This window comes from Stomoxys calcitrans, chromosome 2 (genome assembly GCF_963082655.1).
Source record: "Stomoxys calcitrans chromosome 2, idStoCalc2.1, whole genome shotgun sequence".
Lineage (NCBI taxonomy): Eukaryota > Metazoa > Arthropoda > Insecta > Diptera > Muscidae > Stomoxys > Stomoxys calcitrans.
In genome coordinates this window covers 75,533,200-75,551,929 of record NC_081553.1, presented here as the reverse complement: position 1 = coordinate 75,551,929, position 18,730 = coordinate 75,533,200, and the positions used below count along the sequence as shown (strand labels likewise).

The following is an 18,730-nucleotide window of genomic DNA, read 5'->3' as shown; positions in this document are numbered from 1 at the left end:
CGCCAACATTAGGAGAGGAAAACCACCGGTGAAATTTTTTTCTGATGGTCACGGCAGGATTCGAACCCAGGCGTTCAGCGTCATAGGCGGACATGCTAACCTCTGCGCTACGGTGGCCTCCCATTCAATCAGAATAGGAGAATTTTATTGTAGGGAGAAATTAATTCCCTGGGAGCTTTACAGAATTGGACTGCAAATCTAACATTTAAGGTGATTCGATATAAAAAAAAACCTCACGCACAAAATTAATTTAAAATTTTTATTTTGGCAATTTTTGGAAGTATCTGTAAGCAGTTATATGATTGAACACAAACTTTAGAGCCATCATAAATCTCGGCAATCCCATGGCGGCCGGTTATACGTACCGGATTGACTCGATGGAGTCCTTTTACGGCTACATCAACATCATAAAACTCGGTTGTAAGGACCGGATTGACCCGTTTAGATCCTTCATCGGCAAGGGCTGCCGCCCAAGTGTACCCCATACTGCTACAACCATCATTATCAAACACTCAAGGAAGTTAAATAACCAAGTTGTCATTGGAGAGGATGAATCTGTCCTTGTTGGGGCAGGAGTTGCATTACATTGTTCGCACGCTCACAAAACTGGTTTATCTTTTTTCCAAGCAAGCATTTGAGAGCTTTTGGGTAGTCATTCAGAGTTCTTCAAAATCTTCAGCGCGAAACAATTGACTACTGAACCAATGATCAGATTTTATGCAACCTTCTCCGAGTTTAAGGCATCATAATAAATGCAAGAAGAGCTGGAATGGCACCAGAGTTCCAGCGTGCATTGCAGATGTTTGGGATCTGGTTAGACTCTACAAAAGGGAATTTACTCCTCTCAGTTAAGTGACGGAAGACACGAGTGAGGTGGAAGATAATCTTCATGTCGTCTCTCCAGTCGCTTGTTTCCTTAATCTAAGTTTTACCATATCTGAAGGCTGCTTTCAATACATCATAATTGGTCATCAATTCCTGCACAAAAAAGTATTCCATGTTTGGTTATCTAGTTGATTCATAGAGCTCATCGTCCATGACAACGCGATGAAGGCGATCCAGCACATGATGCTGGCGTCTAATGAATTTGGGAGTGGTGTGACCTTTCTCCTCGAATATTTGCTGCAGTCGAATTAAAGCGCCTATTTTATTTGCCGATATTCACGCTTGTTGTGTCGGCAACAATCATCACAATTCATTCCCTTAGGTTGAACTTATCTAACTCATTCTGGAGTCCTTCTGCGATTTCTTTTGAGCTTTCCAATCTTTTAATTTGAGCGCAGTCAACTTAATTTCTTTGGATTCATTATTGATGACAACGGCCTAATATTCAACGCTCTCAAGGTGTTAGCTGTCAAAGTACATGCTCCACATCTCTAGATAAAGCGTGCTTAAGAAATACTCCTTCACACCAACAGTTTCCTTGTGTATAGGCTTGTGGATTCCTGACTGACATGGTGTTGGGATTTCAATGCCTTAGCGAAAAGTTTGTGGCAGACCATTGCTGCCTCGTGGAATAACTGCTTTGAGCTTGTAACAAGGCGTTTTTCTATACCTGTTGGGTTAGGCTTCTTTTTTCTCATTGATGTTGCATTGCAATCCTCCCAAGGACTATCTGTACTGTTGTCACATGAGTGCGTGCTACTTTAGGAACAATCAAGTATCGCTGAGTTGCTTAGTGTGGACACAGTCGCTTTCATTGCCCTCTTTCGCTTGGATGGTATTGGCAGGTTTGCCGCTAGAATAGCCAACGCGGCCATTGCTTTCAACTTGACATAACCAAGGTAAAATACAAATGGATGTGCAAGGAAGATGAACCCTCAACTTGTAAAGGGTGATTTTTTTGAGGTTAGGATTTTCATGCATTAGTATTTGACAGATCACGTGGGATTTCAGACATGGTGTCAAAGAGAAAGATGCTCAGTATGCTTTGACATTTCATCATGAATAGACTTACTAACGAGCAACGCTTGCAAATCATTGAATTTTATTACCAAAATCAGTGTTCGGTTCGAAATGTGTTCAAATTTTGACAAATTTTGTTCAGCGATGAGGCTCATTTCTGGTTGAATGGCTACGTAAATAAGCAAAATTGCCGCATTTGGAGTGAAGAGCAACCAGAAGCCGTTCAAGAACTGCCCATGCATCCCGAAAAATGCACTGTTTGGTGTGGTTTGTACGCTGGTGGAATCATTGGACCGTATTTTTTCAAAGATGCTGTTGGACGCAACGTTACGGTGAATGAACACATTTCGAACCGAACACTGATTTTGGTAATAAAATTCAATGATTTGCAAGCGTTGCTCGTTAGTAAGTCTATTCATGATGAAATGTCAAAGCATACTGAGCATCTTTCTCTTTGACACCATGTCTGAAATCCCACGTGATCTGTCAAATACTAATGCATGAAAATCCTAACCTCAAAAAAATCACCCTTTATTATAGTTTGTGGAAATTCTCATCTTTGCACATCCATTCGCTTTTTACCTTGGTTATGTCAAACAATTCCTTCAATAAATCAAAGTTATTTTTTTCTGCTGCGCTTGTGGCCAGTTTTGAATAAGCAACTGAATGTGATTTAATATTCAGCTTTAACTAAAAAATAATAAAAAGGGGAACCCCAGAATTTTACATCAAACAATCATGTGTGTGGGCCACGGTTAATAGGGGTAAGCAGCACGGTTAATAAAGAGAGCATTATTGACGCAGCTTCAAAATCAAAAGCACGGCATGCCGGTTAACAGTGGTAACCGGTTAATAGAGCCCCAGATAATCGAGGTTCAACTGTATTTACATTGAGCCCCTATAGGGCGCAATTCGCATTTGATTTGACTGAAGTTTTGCGCAATGTCTTCTACTATGGTCTCCAACATACAAACTAAGTATGGTCCGAATCGGTTCATAACCTGATATGGCTCCAATACAATGACAATTTTTATTCATTATGCTTTGTTTGTTTATAAAGAGATATCAGGCAAAGAACTTCACAAATGGGATCAAAAGTGGAGGATATATAAGATTTGTCCCGGCTGTACTTAGCACGCTTGTACTTATTTTCTTAACATATTTTTCTATTACTATACCTTGCAAATTTCTTCAATGTTACTTTCTTAGACTCAGCATTATAAGTTTCTTATTGGAGACTTCTGGTGGTTGCTTCACCAAGTAAAAAGGCGTTAAGTTCGGCCTTATGTCCCACTGCAGCTATTGGGTTGCCCAAAAAGTAATTGCGGATTTTTTAAAAGGGCCAAGACTTTAAATCGAGATATCGGTCTATATGGCAGCTATATCTAAATCTGGACCGATCTGGAACAAATTAAAGAAGGATGTCGAAGGGCTTAACGCAACTGACTGTCCCAAATTTCGGCAAAATCGGACAGTAAATGCGCCTTTTATGGGGGCAAAACCTTAAATCGAGAGATCAGTCTATATGGCAGCTATATTCAAATCTGGACCGATCTGGGTCCAGATTTGTCGATGTCGAAGGGCTTAACGCAACAATAAATGCACCTTTTATGGACACAAAACCTTAAATCGAGAGATCGGTCTATATGACAGCTATATTCAAATCTGGGCCAAATTCAAGAAGGATGTCGAAGGGCTTAACGCAACTCACTGTCCCAAAATTTCGGCAGAATCGGGCAATAAATGCGCCATTTATGGACACAAAACCTTAAATCGAGAGATCGGTCTATATGGCAGCTATATCCAAATCTGGACCGATCTGTGCTATATTGCAGAGGTATGTCGAAGGGCTTAACGCAACTCACTGTCCCCAATTTTGGGGACATCGTATAATAAATGCGCCAATTGTGGGCCCAAAACCTTAAATTGAGAGATCGGTCTATATGGCAGCTATATCCAAATCTGGACCGATCTGGGCCAAATTAAAGAAGGATATCGAAGGGCCAAACATAACTCACTGTCCCAAATTTCAGCAAAATCGGATAATAAATGTTGCTTTTATGGTCCTAAGACCCTAAATCGGCGGACCGGTCTATACGGGGGCTATATGATGATATAGTCCGATATAGCCCATCTTCGAACTTAACCTGCTTATGGACAAAAGAAGAATCTGTGGAAAGTTTCAGCTCAATATCTCTATTTTTAAAGACTGTAGCGTGATTTCAACAGACAGACGGACGGACATGGCTAGATCGTCTTAGATTTTTACGCTGATCAAGAATATATATACTTTATAAGGTCGGAAATGGATATTTCGATGTGTTACAAACGGAATGACAAAATGAATATACCCCCATCCTTCGGTGGTGGGTATAAAATTCAACCAGATAACTTTATCAATGCGAACCATGTTGGAGGGTATATACATAAAATTCGGCTCGGGTCAGAACACTTTTCGTTTGAGGAGTTTACCTCTTCGAAAGTCCTAATTTAGCTGGGCCATTCAAAAATTCATGAGACCAATAATCGTGTCTATTCTTTAACCTACACTGCATGAAACCAAATCATTAGTATTCAAGCCAGTTTTTCGAAATTTTTAATTTAATTTTTAAAAAATTCTTCTTGAATAAGAAGTAAGTAAGGTGTTTTGGCTTCGTTTTCCTGGAAAGATTTTTTCCACGTGGTTGGTTTCAATTTTGTTTTTCTAATACCATTATTGGCCATTTATATCAAACTGTCTGTTTATTTTCTTTGTTATAAGCTACCACCACTCAAAAATGTAGTTCATTTAACAGAAGAAAAAATTAACAAAAAGACATAAAAAACTAAAATAAGATAAGGAAAATCTACTATACATTGAAATGGAAATATTAATAATTTAAAAACATAACACATACATACATATTTTTTTTATTTAATTAACAAACAAGAGAAAACCTAGATTTACTTTAAATTAAAAACAAAAAAGAAAAACAACAGGTTGGTACATTATTAAAAATTTTTAATAAAAAAAATATATAAAATAAAATAAAAAAAAAGAATTTAAAGTTCAAAACTAACCACATTAATATAAGTTATCATACAATAAATTAAAATTATAATGTGAAACTCTTTCAAGCCTAAAGGATTTAATTCTGGAGGTGTAGACTTCAATTCACTTTTGGAATTGATTTATATATATACATATTTTTTTTTCTTAATTTAAAACATTTGTGTAGGTTTATTATTGTCTCAATTTCATTTACAAAATCACCTTTTTATTTTAAAAATTTTTTTTCAGTTAGTTTTGAACTTTGATTGTGATTTATTTTTGGAAAATGAAAAAAATATTTACTTTAACATAAAACAAAAAACTTAAATTTAAATTATACCATAAAAATAATTCACAAAAATGAAACAAATAAAAACAATAATCTTAAAAAACTCTGTTTTAGGTTGAGAGGCTTTCATTTATTGAACTTTAAGTGAATGGGTAAGTTGAAGCATTTACTTTCACCACAAAACATATATAAAACACAGGCTGGAACTTTGAGCCCCCCTCTGTGTGTTCTTCGTTATCATTAAAAGCTAAGCTGGGAGCTACCGGACGCGTTCACAGGTTGAAACTCTTCCAACTCTGTAGTGATGCATACAGAGTAGCTGCAACGGCAGCCGCGTACAATCAGCGGTATCGAGCGAAGAGTATCAGTGTAAGATGTCGGGCGGTACCGGATCTTGCACAAATACTGAGTGCCTATGATGCTTGATATGACAAGGCGAGTTATTGGCGACTTTAACCAATGGCCATCTTGTTCCCGCGACAAGCGGTCCTTTGCTTGCTCACCTACAGGAGCTTAAAGAAAATGTCGCTAAAACAACAACTTGAATTGTTTATCTCTGGTTTTACACAAATAAACTGTCTTTTATTACAACCTTAAAGCATAAAAGTATTGCTCCACTTAATCAGTTTATCTCCCTTTTTGTTGTTGTAGCAGTTTATTGTGTTCTATCTTTCGTCTGCTTGATTCTGGGGGATGAAGATGGGGTGCGTCTGAGTCGATTGTGTCTGGCTGGGCAGTTAAACAGGTGACGTGTATCTTGCGGTCCCTAGTTACAATCGGGACATACATCTTGCACGTCGGCATCAATCCTTGCTCTGTAGGAGTTGAGGCGGCTGCATCTGCTTCATCGTAATTGAGCCAGAACTACTCTAGTTTGCCGGTGGAGGTCAATTTCTTTAAGTGCAATACTTTTACTTTTACTACTTTTACCCGGTAGCCATTTACCGCATCTGCTACCGTGTCTGCATGAATGTTGTCTAGACCAACTTGAAATGCCGCTTGATCTAGAGGTTTTCTCTTGTAGTGCTGAATCTCACGTTCTTGATCTACCTTATGGTTTTCGGGCGGTGGATATCTATCCACATGATGATGATTTGGATGGTCTTTGCGATAACGGCCCAAAAGTTATTGCTTAGATCTTTGTCTTCTAATGGAGTTGGTCCACATTAGAACTGAGGAGACAGCCCGTCGCAGTTCATAGGGCGGCATTCTGACAGATCTGAATATTATTCCACTGCGTGTCACAAAGTTGACGAGACCACACTGGCGCTGCATAACTTACCACAGACCGACCAATTGCTTTGTACGTGGTCAACAAGGTTTCTTTGTCTGCACCCCCAAGTGCTGCCAGTAAGTGACTTGAGGACCTTGTTTCTACGTTTGACTTTATCGCAAATTGTTGTGGCATGTGGGGAGAATGTATAAGAGTTGTCAAATGTGACGCCAAGTATTTTGGTACACTTGATGGTCGGAATCATTTCTCCATCGACCATCACTGTCAGCTAAGTATACACCTCACGCGTATTTGTAGTGACCGAAATATGAGATTTCTTGGAGCGAAATATGAGGCAAGTTCCTTGAGGTAGACGTTCAACCTATCGCAGATGTCAACAATGCCATGATCGTACAATTGTCCGCATGTGATACGATCTCTATGCCGTCTGGAGGTGGTGGAATGGAGGATAGGTAGAGGTTAAATAGTGCCGGAGATATCAGCCCACCTTGGAAAAGTCCCTGTTTCACTCTACGGTGCTTCGACTTCTTATTCCTAAATTCCACAAATGACTGGCGACTACGCAGATTATTCGCGACCCAGCGTTTCAGGCCTGGCTGGAGAGACGTGTTGGTGATGTCCTCAAATAATTTGGCATGGCTGACCGTGTCGAATGCCTTCGATAGGTCCAGTGCCACGAGGACCGGGCTGATTGAAGCCACGGTAAATGTGTGCGGTGATGGCATGCAAAGCTGTTGTTGTGCTATGCAATCTTCGAGATACATGTTGATGCTCGGCGAATGGAAATTCTCCTACGAGGCTCGGGAGGAGTAGTGCCTCAAGCGTCTTTGCCACTGGTTCGAGAAGGGAGATCGGTCTGTACGACTCCCTCAAACTCGGGTCCTTTCCAGGCCTCAGACATTGTTGTCCATTAGAGTAACTAGCACATTTTCTGAAGGGATAAACCTCATTGAAACGAAATTTTGGTCGAAAATGACATGGGTGAGAAAAATTCATGGGGGACTAAAATTTTTCTGATGGCATTAAATGACCTTCTTCAGAGTACTCTGAGTAATTTTTCATTGGTTTCTATCAAGTTTCTGTTCCATATAAAAGCACAAGTTGCTCAAGCGAGATAGCTAAAGTTCCGCTTATAAACATTCAGTATGTCCTTGCCTAGGCTTATCTTTCTACGTCCTCTTGGATATAATTGACGCTTTAAACATTTTAATAACTTGGTTTTATCTCCTTTTACTGCCACACTTACTTTAGCAAGCTTAAGTTTCCGGAATAAGTTGAAAACCAACTGAAACCCATGTCCAAACTGAAACTTTAGTAGACGACATGGAAGTGAGAGAAGAAACAACGGATTTTCCATAGCATACGACGGGACTCACGGAGACACCGGAATCTCGGAATAATGATAGTGATCGATGTTTTATAATAACGGAATTTATAATGAAGGAATTCCTAAGGAGCTTAAAGAGTAGGACATTCAGCGAACAGCTCAAATACAAACAGCATGCCTATGTCAAGGGGAAGATCGGTGGAGACTGCACTGCACGAGGTTTTGCATAAAATAGGAGAATGCCTTTAATGCCAAAACGTACACCCTGGCGGTATGCATTGACATCGAGGGGGCTTTTAACAATGTGCGCGCCGACATACTGATCCAATCCTTAGACCACTACCGCGTGGACTCGGTTCTTAGAGACTGAATAAACCATATGTTAAGAAACAGGTGGATAAATAATGTGTCACATAGCATAAATATAGGGGAGAAAGTGGCACAAGGCACGTCACAGGGAGGCATTCTATCGCCACTCCTATGGGTGACCACCAAAAATTACCGCAATCCCATGGCAGCCGGTTGTACGTACCGGATTGACCCGATGAATTCCTTCATCGGCAAGGGCTGCCGCCTCAGTGTACCACACACTGCTACTACTACAACAACAACCAAAAATTACCTATTGCGGATGCTGACTGCCTGTTCAGGAGGAAGACTACTGTGGGCCAGTTTAACGCACCACGTTTTCTCAATAAGACGATTTCGATATCTGACAAGGTCAAATACTTAGGTGTGATCTTGGACAGGAAACTGAATTGGAAGTGGCACATTCAAAGCGTACTGAGAAGGCTCACAGATGTTGGGCACTATGTAGACGGGCCGTAGGCTCGTAATGGGGCCTGAATCCGAGGATAGTCCACTGGCTCTACAGGAGCGTGATAAGACCTATATTTACTTACGCCTCAATAGTTTGGTGCACTGCTATAGAGAAAAAGTGCAACATAAGGACCATACAACAGGTTCAGAGAACATGTTGTCCTGGCATAGGCGGAGCGATGAGGACCGCGCCCACTATGGCACTAGAACTATTCAAGATATCCGACCCATTGACATACAGATTGAGTGTGAGGCAGCCACTGCGGCTATGAGACTTAAGGCTCATACCATCGCGGTATAATCGAGGCGACGATAGGAATCCAGATCGTGAGAAGACGAGGCTATTACTGAAAGGAAGTAAGAAGGAGGTCAGGGAGGGACACATAGGACTTCGAGCTCACTTATGTAAAATCGGTGCGGCAAGTGAAAGCATGTGACGGGGCATGCGGGGACTTAGGCACTTAGGTGGAGACACAATACCAGACATGGACTAACTTAGGGGAGTGGTATTGAAAACAATTAAGGATATTGTAAGTGGCACGCAATTCCTAACTTAGATTTTCTTTTTCGAGATTACCTTATTTAGATCGCACAACAAGCCGATTACTGGCTTAGGTGTATGTCCATAGTGGCATGGTGCGGATTAATATCTGCACCCTCTTTTCAACCTAAACTAACCCACTTTAGCAAGGATGCTTCCAATTCTATTCTTTTAAGATTCAGTTACTTATCGCTTTGATTGCCATAATGTCGATATCATCGCCATGGACGGGTGTCTTGTCCATTGTGGTTTTCTTCTGAGTTGATACAGCTGGCGCTAAGCTGGTGTTTTGTATAACTTTTATTACTTTATCAGTTCATAGACCGATACGGATCATACTAAGCACGGATGTTGGAAGTCAAAACAGGCAGACAGATATGGCATGATCGACTTTGAATGTCAAGACGATCAAGAATATATATGGGGTAGCAGATCAATATTTTGAGGTATTAAAAACGGAATGACTAGAATGGTATACCCCCCATCCAATGTTGCTGGATACAAAAATATGCCACTATGGATGCACTGAAGAAAGCCATTGTAGACAACAAATAGTTTTAAAGTGTCATTGTGTTTCCCTTTGGTTTATTCCAGAATCTGGCATAGTATAAATATACGTTCAATGTAAATATATGGCAATCCCATAGCAGCCGGTTGTACGCACCGGATCGACCCGATGGAACCCTCATCGGCAAGGGCTGCCGCCTCAGTGCACGTATTCATCTTTTTTCGTCATGGGAGAGGCACATTCCGGAGTGCCTTCTCCGCACGCTTCTGGCCCGTGCCGGGATTTAAAAGAACCCCGAACCTTGGTTCTGTTCGGTTTGCCAGAACCGCCTCCATCATCGGTCGGTGTCGGTGAGGTGTAACCGGTGCATGGAGTGGGTACATTCCCGATCTTGCCCTGGCCTCACTTCACTACTGGAGTATAGTCATACTGGTTATGTCGCAACACACTGCTACAACATCCATAATTTCAATGGCTATTTTTCTTTCTTAAATTAAAAAAACTAATTGGTGTTTTATATATGGTGTTATTGTTATACATTTGACAAATTTTATTTTATTTTGTATCTAAGCAAAATAGTTTCTAAATTATATTCCTAAACATAAACTTAATAACTTTAGTAAAGCGCGCAGGGGGTTGGTTGGTTGGTAGGTAGAGATATTATAAGTAATACATACAAATAAATCACGGGAATCTTTTGTCACTCTATTTCTTTCCTTTCGTTTTTCAAAACATATTAAAACAAAGACGTACCATACAATTAACAAAAAGGTTTCCTTTATCTAGGATAAGTAAAAAAACCCATACACACACAATAAACATGTCTAACACAAAACGAAGAGTTCCTTCCACAGCTGAAAATGAAGTCTAATGGTTGGATGTGTGGTGTATGTTATAGTAGATTGGTAGATTGATAAGGGTAAGGGATTGCTTTTGATAATACATTCGACATTTACACACTAATAACGTGTAAATAGAAACGAAGTTTAAACTAATGTGAACTATGTATAGTTTACTAAAATACATATTTCTATATATATATAAATAAAGTTTATTTAGTATATTTAAATATCAAAGAACGAAGTTGGGAGTATGGAAGGCAGATATATACAAGGCTGTGTAAATGATAATTTTGGTATAATGCAGAGGGGATATTAGTTTTTTTTTTTAAATAATTTCAAACGAGGAGAAATACCCATACATATATCTGCTTTCAATAGTCCCCATATATGTATTATAACTACTTAATTAAATGGTAGAAAGGCTGAAAGCGATAATCTAAAAATTTTGGGTGCCTTTTAGTTTCGATAGTTTGTGTGCCCATCTCCCGATGTTTTATATAGAGGACCTATTTTTATCTATGCATAAAAACACTTGTTTTTCCAAACATTTCGTAGCCAATTTTTGGCGTTTTCCTTTTTTTTAATTTGCTACAAGAATAAAGCAAATGGTGAATATGACGATTACATTTAAGTGTCTCGTTGTTGTTGTGTTTTTGTTCTTACCAAGCACATAGTCCAAAATTTACTTTAAATTCTAACTAAAAGCTAACGCTTACATTTCGAATTTTTTAAAATTTTCCACAATTTCGACCAAGGAAATCTTACATTTTATCATCCATAACAGTTGCTACACATGCATTTTCTATTATCATATTGTTACATTCTTCATCCATAGCTGGTTTTATTATATCCATGAGTGTAGACTCATCCTGTATAGCGGGTGTTATGGTGTGAGTGGTTGACATTGAGCCTTCCTCCAGTATTTTATCATTAAGTGAAATGCCTTCGTCAATGCTACCCAAAGACATGGGCTCACTATTGCTTGAGGCTGTCGAAATAGCAATGGAGGACGATGAATTTGATGATGATGACGATGACGATGAGGAGGAGCACAAATGTGTTGATACTGTGGAGGCCGTTTCAATAACATCCCCACCATAGGAAGAAGCTGACATGGGCGAAGAACAGGCCGAAGAGTTTGTATTGTTGTTGGCATTCATACTTGTGGCATTGTGGGTATATAATTTGGATATCAACAACTTTGGTGTTAGGCGACCATCATAGGTGCCCGTTCCAGAATCTGGACTGGGACACACCGAACCTGAGGGCGATTGGCATATAGGAGAAGATCCTCGACTCTCGCAAAACATTTTTTTGCTAGGTGGCTGGGAATATATTGAATTCCAAGTGCTGCTACTCGTTGTAGGTGCAGTATCGTCTAATTCAAATTTTCTTTTGACAGGACCCAACTGCGATGGTCGTATAGCTATGGGAGACATAGAACGACGTGTAGCAAATGTGGTGCTACGCCGCGTGGGTGATGGCGATAAACCATATGGAAGACGTAAATTGGCACGATTATTGGTGGGACTGGGGCTAGAGCAACCACCACTGCCATTGCCGCTCAAAACACCACCCACAACAACTTGCAGAGGATTTGAAAGCTCTTCGGTTGACTTGCAGGACCAATTCTCAGCAACCAATGACAAATCCTCCCAACTCTGTGATATCTGTATGGCACTATGTACCTCACGTTCATGATTTACCTCGCGAGAATTCAAACCATCAACACATTCTTCTTGTCTTAGCTGTGAAATGCGTGGTGTTACACACCTTGAAGATTGTCCATTATTTCCTGCATTACTGGTTGATGATCCTCCGGCTGCACCCATACCCCTAGCTGGACTATAACTAGCTGAATATCGGCGTCCGCGTGGTGCAAATATATTGAAAACTGGTGCCGGGGATACTTCCCTGGATGTTGGTTGCGATCGTGGTATTGGGACACTTAAACACCGCTTCAGGGCCTTGGAAGATGTCGTAGATGTGGTGTCTTGATTTACCATTGATGTTGGCACTTGCATCTCGGCCCCACTAGTTTTGGTTAATATGGGTTTACAATCACCTTCTGTTCTAGCTTCATTCGCTATTGCGACAGCAATTCTTTCTAAATTAACTTCCATTTCATTTATATATTTCTTTTTTGTATATTTTCTCGCGTTAAGAAATATCGTTTTGAACAATTTAAATAATCGATTTATTATCGATTGTGGCAAAATTTTTCATGATTTTTTATCGTTTGAAAGGAACTCTGGTCACCCAATGCCGTTTAATTTTACAGGAAGAAAGCAGGATAAGCAAAACAAAAAGGAGTTGCCAAAATACACATCTTTCCAAAAGAATATATATATTGACAAATTATAACTAAATTTTGTTTAAATTTTTATTTGTATTATATTTTTAATTTAAAAAATAATCATTTTTTTAAACCTTATCAAATCCTTTGCTGTGACCAGCTATATACATTGGTAGTCCATGCCACAATTCTCGATATTCTTTATTTTTTTTTTTGCCATATGTATATGTCAAATATCTGAAGATATTTGGATACAATTAGATTTTTGGAATTCTCTGTTAATGTTTATTTTCATCTTCATTTCTAAGTGTTCGAAAAACAGTTGAAATTAAAAAAAGTTAGAAAATGGAATAAAAAATTTTAGAAATTGAAATTAGTTTTGCAGGCATAAAACATATCTCGCACTGTGCAACACATGCGATTTAGAACATTGGCATTCATATGTATTGGAGAATATACCGAGTTGTCGACTTCTCTATTGTAACGTTCAGCGTTCATTAAACAAAAAAATTCGGCTCTTCTGTATGGATCGTTTATACATTAGGATTTGTTGTATATTTGCTTTTTATTCGTTCATTACCTTTTATGTACTGTATAAAACATAATATTTTATATTTTATTTGCAAATTCCGGGATGGACACGAGTACCAGACAAGTTATAGCTTAATATGAGCTCGGCTGAGAGCTAGCGGGCGTGTCCACAGATTGCGGATATAAGAATGCTCCGTTGGCTGCTGTTTCGAGAGCAGTCTCTACGAGAGACCGTGTGGCAAGGGCTCATACTTTATTACTAACACCGGTATTCACAAAATGCAGCTTAAAATTAGGTTTGTTTCACAATTCTATAAAGAAAATCTGTCAATATACCTACTTTAAAGCTACATTAAGTTTTGTGAATACAGGTCTAAAGCTGAGTTTTCTGTTCAGCTTTTCAGGCGGAATGCTGCCAAACTCCATATAAAAAAAAAACGTTGGCTAAAAATAGCCGGAGAAGTAGTACTCTGCTTATAGTGAGGAAAATGGCAAAAAAATCAAAATGGAAACACTTGAAAATATTGCATGTTTTATTGCTTTCAATGGTTCGTTTTTCTTTATTTATATGCAAAAATATAAATTAAATAGAGAAAACAATAAGTGCGGATAAAAAAATTGTTTTGTTTTGGTATGGAAACAAAAACATTTGATTACTGTCAAATTCCGCTCGCGGAATAATTATAAATTTCCGCGACCATTCCGAAAGCAGAATAGAATACCAACCCTAAAGCGTCGCACAAGCCAAACTGCGCACCCTTCAGTACCTTCATACATGTAATTGCCATTAAAATCAAAGTTCGAACTTTGATTGGTCATCAACAAATATTTCAACTATACCAACATTAAGATAATCTTGTTTTGTGTTTTGGTACTCTATAGGTAGTTTTGCGACATGTTGCCTGTATGCTTAAATCCATAATTATGGTACAGTGGTAAGAACCAAAGCACTCATGTAAGTGATCCGTCATTCAGAAGCATAAGGCCTCTGTCTTTTATAAATTAGAGCATATTATCTCCTCGTGCATCAGTATCGGTAAAACCCAATATCTGGTGATGACAGTTGAAATCGCCACACATAATAATTTTGGCATTTAGCGGAATGGATAATGTTCAAAAGATCCGCTCTGTTAAAGGACACGTTAGGTGGAACATAAGCGGATTTGATTACGATTTGTTTATTGGAATGGCAACGCCCTTCTTTCCTTCAAATTTCCAGGTACGTCACCGATACGCAAACAATGTCTACCACAGAATCATTCAGTAATTGAGACAATAGCGGTTTCTTATTTCTAATGCTTCTTAATTTAGTTTGAAGAACCCTCATGGTCATCAAGACATTTAATTTGTTCTTTTTGAAATGTCTCAAATTAACTGGGCAAGATTTATATTGCCTTAATTCAGGAGCCATGGACGACCCGGAACAACGTTTCTGGACTGAACCATATCAACTACCAATTATTCTATATTAACACTGGTACTCTTAGGACCTGCGTTATTTGTCAAAAAACTTTTAATTATATATTTTCCGCAGAGTTGTCAACGTCGGTTGCAACAATGGTTAGACAAGGAGACGGTGTAACACACCTGGCATCTCTTTATCTGCCTTTCGACTCTCCGACAACGCCACCCATGTCGCAGATGCAACGGATGGTGTGAAAGCAAAACAGAAAGGAAACGTGGTACTAATAGGGTACTGTCACCACATTTCGGAAAATCTAATCAATGAGGTTTAGGATTGGAGGGTCTCCATTGAACACTATTTCTCTTACCATCGGCACATTAGGTTTAGAATAGCAGAAGACTTGGGCAAGGCAATTTAGATTGTCCAAGCATAGAAGACATTGACGGAAATGTCAACAGGATTACGACTGCACTAGTGGGGTCCTTCGAAGATAGTCGTCCTCTTTGGGAAAGGAAATCAGAAATTCGCAATATTGCAAAAGAGGTCCGCAGACTTTTTAACAGAGCACGTCGTAAAAAAGCGGAATTTAATTGGGATGTGTTTAACACACGGCTTAAGGAATACAAAAGACAAAACGTGCCTCTTGGAAGCTTTTCTGCGAACAGGTCGATAGCGTTAATGACGCCGCCAAGATAAAAAAGTTTCTCTCAAAAACCCATGTCCAAACTGAAAATTAATAAGACGACATGGGAGTGAGAGCAGAGACAGCGGAGAACATGTTGAGGCTTTTGATGAAAACGACGGAATCTTGGAATAATGATGTTGATTGAATGTTTATAATTACGGAATTTATGGTAAAGGAATCCTTGAGGAGCTTCAAACCATTTTTAACTATTTTTATAGTGTGCCTAGGACTTGCATAGTCTGGCAGAAGGCAAGGGTGTTACTATATCTAAACCCGGCAACGCAAGTTATGCGACATCAAAAGCCTACAGACTTATAAGCCTTACGTCCATTCTACTCAAAACCATGAAACGTATTGTGGACACCATGATAAGAGTATGACATCAAGCGAACTGTTCAAATACAAACAGCATGCCTTTGTCAAGAAAGTTATGCCCTGCGCGTTGTGCATAAAATAGAAGAATCCTTCGATGCCAAAACGTACACTCTGGCGGTATGTATTAACATCGAGGGGGCTTTTAATAATGTACGGACCGACACACTGATCCAATCCCTAGACCAGTACCGGGTGGATCCGGTCCTTAGAAACTGGATAAATCATATGCTAAGAAACAGGTGGATAAATTATGTGTCCCATGGCTTAAATGTAAGAGAGAAAGTGGCACATAGCACGCCACAGGGGGGCATTTTTTCGCCACTCCCATGGGTGACCACCATAAATGACCCAGTACGGATGCTGACTGAAAAGGGATTTGAACCCGTCTACTACTCAGACGATGTTGCAATACTTCTAAGGGGTAAGGATCCGCTATGCAGAAGGGCCAAAAGGGTCTTACATATGGCATATGACTGGACTAGACCCAGAGGTCTCAAAATTATCCCATAGAAGACTGAAATATGCCTGTTCACCATGAAGTCGAGGGTGGGCCAATTTAACGCACCACGTTTTCTCAATAAGACGGTTTCGATATCTAACAACGTCAAATACTTTGGTGTGAACTTGGACAGGAAACTGAATTGGAAGTGGCACATTTAGAAGCGTACTGAGAAGGCTCACAGATGTTGGGTACTATGTAGACGGGCCGTAGGCTCGAAATGGGGCCTGAATCCGAAGATGGTGCACTGGCTCTACAGGAGCGTGATAAGACCAATACTTACTTTCGCCTCAATAGTTTGGTGGACTGTTATGGAGAAAAAGTGCAATATAAGGACCATACAACAGGTTCAGAGAACATGTTGTCTTAGCATAGGCGGATCGATGAGGGCCACGCCCACTATGGCTCTGGAAACTATTCTAAATATCCGACCCCTTGACTTACAAATTAAGTGTGAGGCAGCCACATCGGCTATAAGACTTAAGGCGATGGGAAATTGGATTGAGGATGGAAGCAACTCAAACCATCGCGATATAATCGCGGCGACGATAGGAAACCCGGAAGGAAGGGGTTTCTGATTGGATACCATAAATTAACCTTGAGGTCGAATGCGAGGCACCGCTGCCAGCGGCTCAATTTTGGATTATCGAAACTCTAGTATTGCCATTTGCAAGATCATGTTACATGGATGGATCAAAGCTAGAGGACAGAGTACGTAAGGGGTTCTACATTGAAAACCCAGGGACTGAGATCTGTTTTATGCGGCCCGACCATAATACGGTCCTGCAGGCGGAGATAAGTGCTATCACGGAATGCGTGAAGTGGTGTGGTGATAACGCGAGAACGTCGAGTACGAACATCTTTACGGATAGTAAAATTGCCAAAAGGGTAATAACAACCAGGACCGTAAGGTCACGAACAGTCTTGCAGTATAGGAAGGAGATTAACGCCTTCTCTGAGGATGGCAAAATCCGCATCGTTTAGGCGCCGGGTCATAACGGTGTAAGGGGGAATGTAAGGGCGGATGATTTAGCGGTGAAGGCCAGAGGACTGCCGTTAATAAACTTGGTTAATCTGAAGTCTTTCGGGTTGACGCAGTAAGAGTTAAGGGCGTGCACAACGACTGCGCATGCAACACTGTGGAACAGCGGCGAAAATCCTATGAGGGGATCCAGATCGTGAGAAGACGAGGCTATTACTGAAAGAAAGTAAGAAGGAGGTCAGTATAGCTATTGGTATGTCTGGTATTTTGTCCCCACCGAAGTGCCAGTGTTTGTTAGCCGCGAAAGACAGGCAGTGACATAGGAAATGCTCCAACATATAATCGTCGTGCCGCACCGATTTACCATAAGTGAGCTCGTAGTCCTATGGCCCGTTATGATGCCGAAAGCTATGTTGACCTTTGTCTTGCTTCCTTTCAATAATCACCTCGTCTTCTCATGATCCAGATCTTCCCTTAGGATTTTCGTCGACCTACCGACCGTTTCACTTTTCTTTGGCTATGGCCTTCATTATACCTTACTTCCCTATGTCCCGATACCTAAACGATGCGTACCACGCCATCCTCAGATAAGGCTTTAATCTTCTTCTTACACTCCAAAACTGTTCATGACCTTACCGACTTGGTTGTTATTGACCTGATGGCCAGTTTACTGTAAATTTTAACACTACGTCCTCCAAAACTGTTCATGACCTTACCGACTTGGATCTCCATTCCGAGATTACATGGATCTCTGCCTGCAGGATCGTATTATGGTCAGACAGTCTAAAACAGATCTCAGTCCCTGGGTTTTCAATGTAGACCCCCAGGCACCATTTGTTCTCTAGCTTTGATCCATCTATCTAGCATGATCTTCCATATGGCAATACCAGGGTTCCGTCAATGTGGCAGCAGTGTCTCGCACCAGCAGTGCCTCGCACCAGCAGTGCCTCGCACCAGCAGTGCCTCGCACCAACAAGTGTCGTCTCAGGTATAAGGTCGGAAACCTCTTGCATTCCTTCCAGGTTTCCTATTGTCGCCTCGATTATACCGTCATTGCCCCATCGCCTTAAGTCTCATAGCCGTAGTGGCTGCCTCACACTTGACCTGTGTATATGCACCCAGAGAAATGATGATACCAAACGTGCTCATTTCAGTACCATACGGTTGTTGTAGCAGTGTGTTGTACACTGAGTCAACAGCCCTTGCCGATGAAAGACTTCATCGGGTCAATGCGGTACGTACAACCGGCTGCCATGGGATTGAGTACCATACAGTATTAATATTTGAGCAACACCGTATGGTATAAAAAACAATACAGGATTGTATGGATAAAACATAAAATGATTAGTACCGTTTGGTACTAGCCTTATTATCGTACTCGTATTGGTTTTAATACCAATCTGTTATTGGTTTTAGCACCAGACCGTTATTGGTTTTAGTACCAAACCGTTATTGATTGTT

General features: G+C 40.2%; 1 protein-coding gene across 1 annotated transcript; it reads right to left on the bottom strand.

Annotated features, from left to right (window-relative positions):
- Positions 1 to 10,160: 10,160 nt before the first annotated feature.
- Positions 10,161 to 12,803, bottom strand: LOC106083459 (P2R1A-PPP2R2A-interacting phosphatase regulator 1). The gene has a single exon (XM_013246489.2). The coding sequence runs from the start codon at positions 12,617 to 12,619 to the stop codon at positions 11,258 to 11,260; it is 1,362 nt and encodes a 453-aa protein (XP_013101943.2). The 5' UTR covers positions 12,620 to 12,803; the 3' UTR covers positions 10,161 to 11,257.
- Positions 12,804 to 18,730: the final 5,927 nt, after the last annotated feature.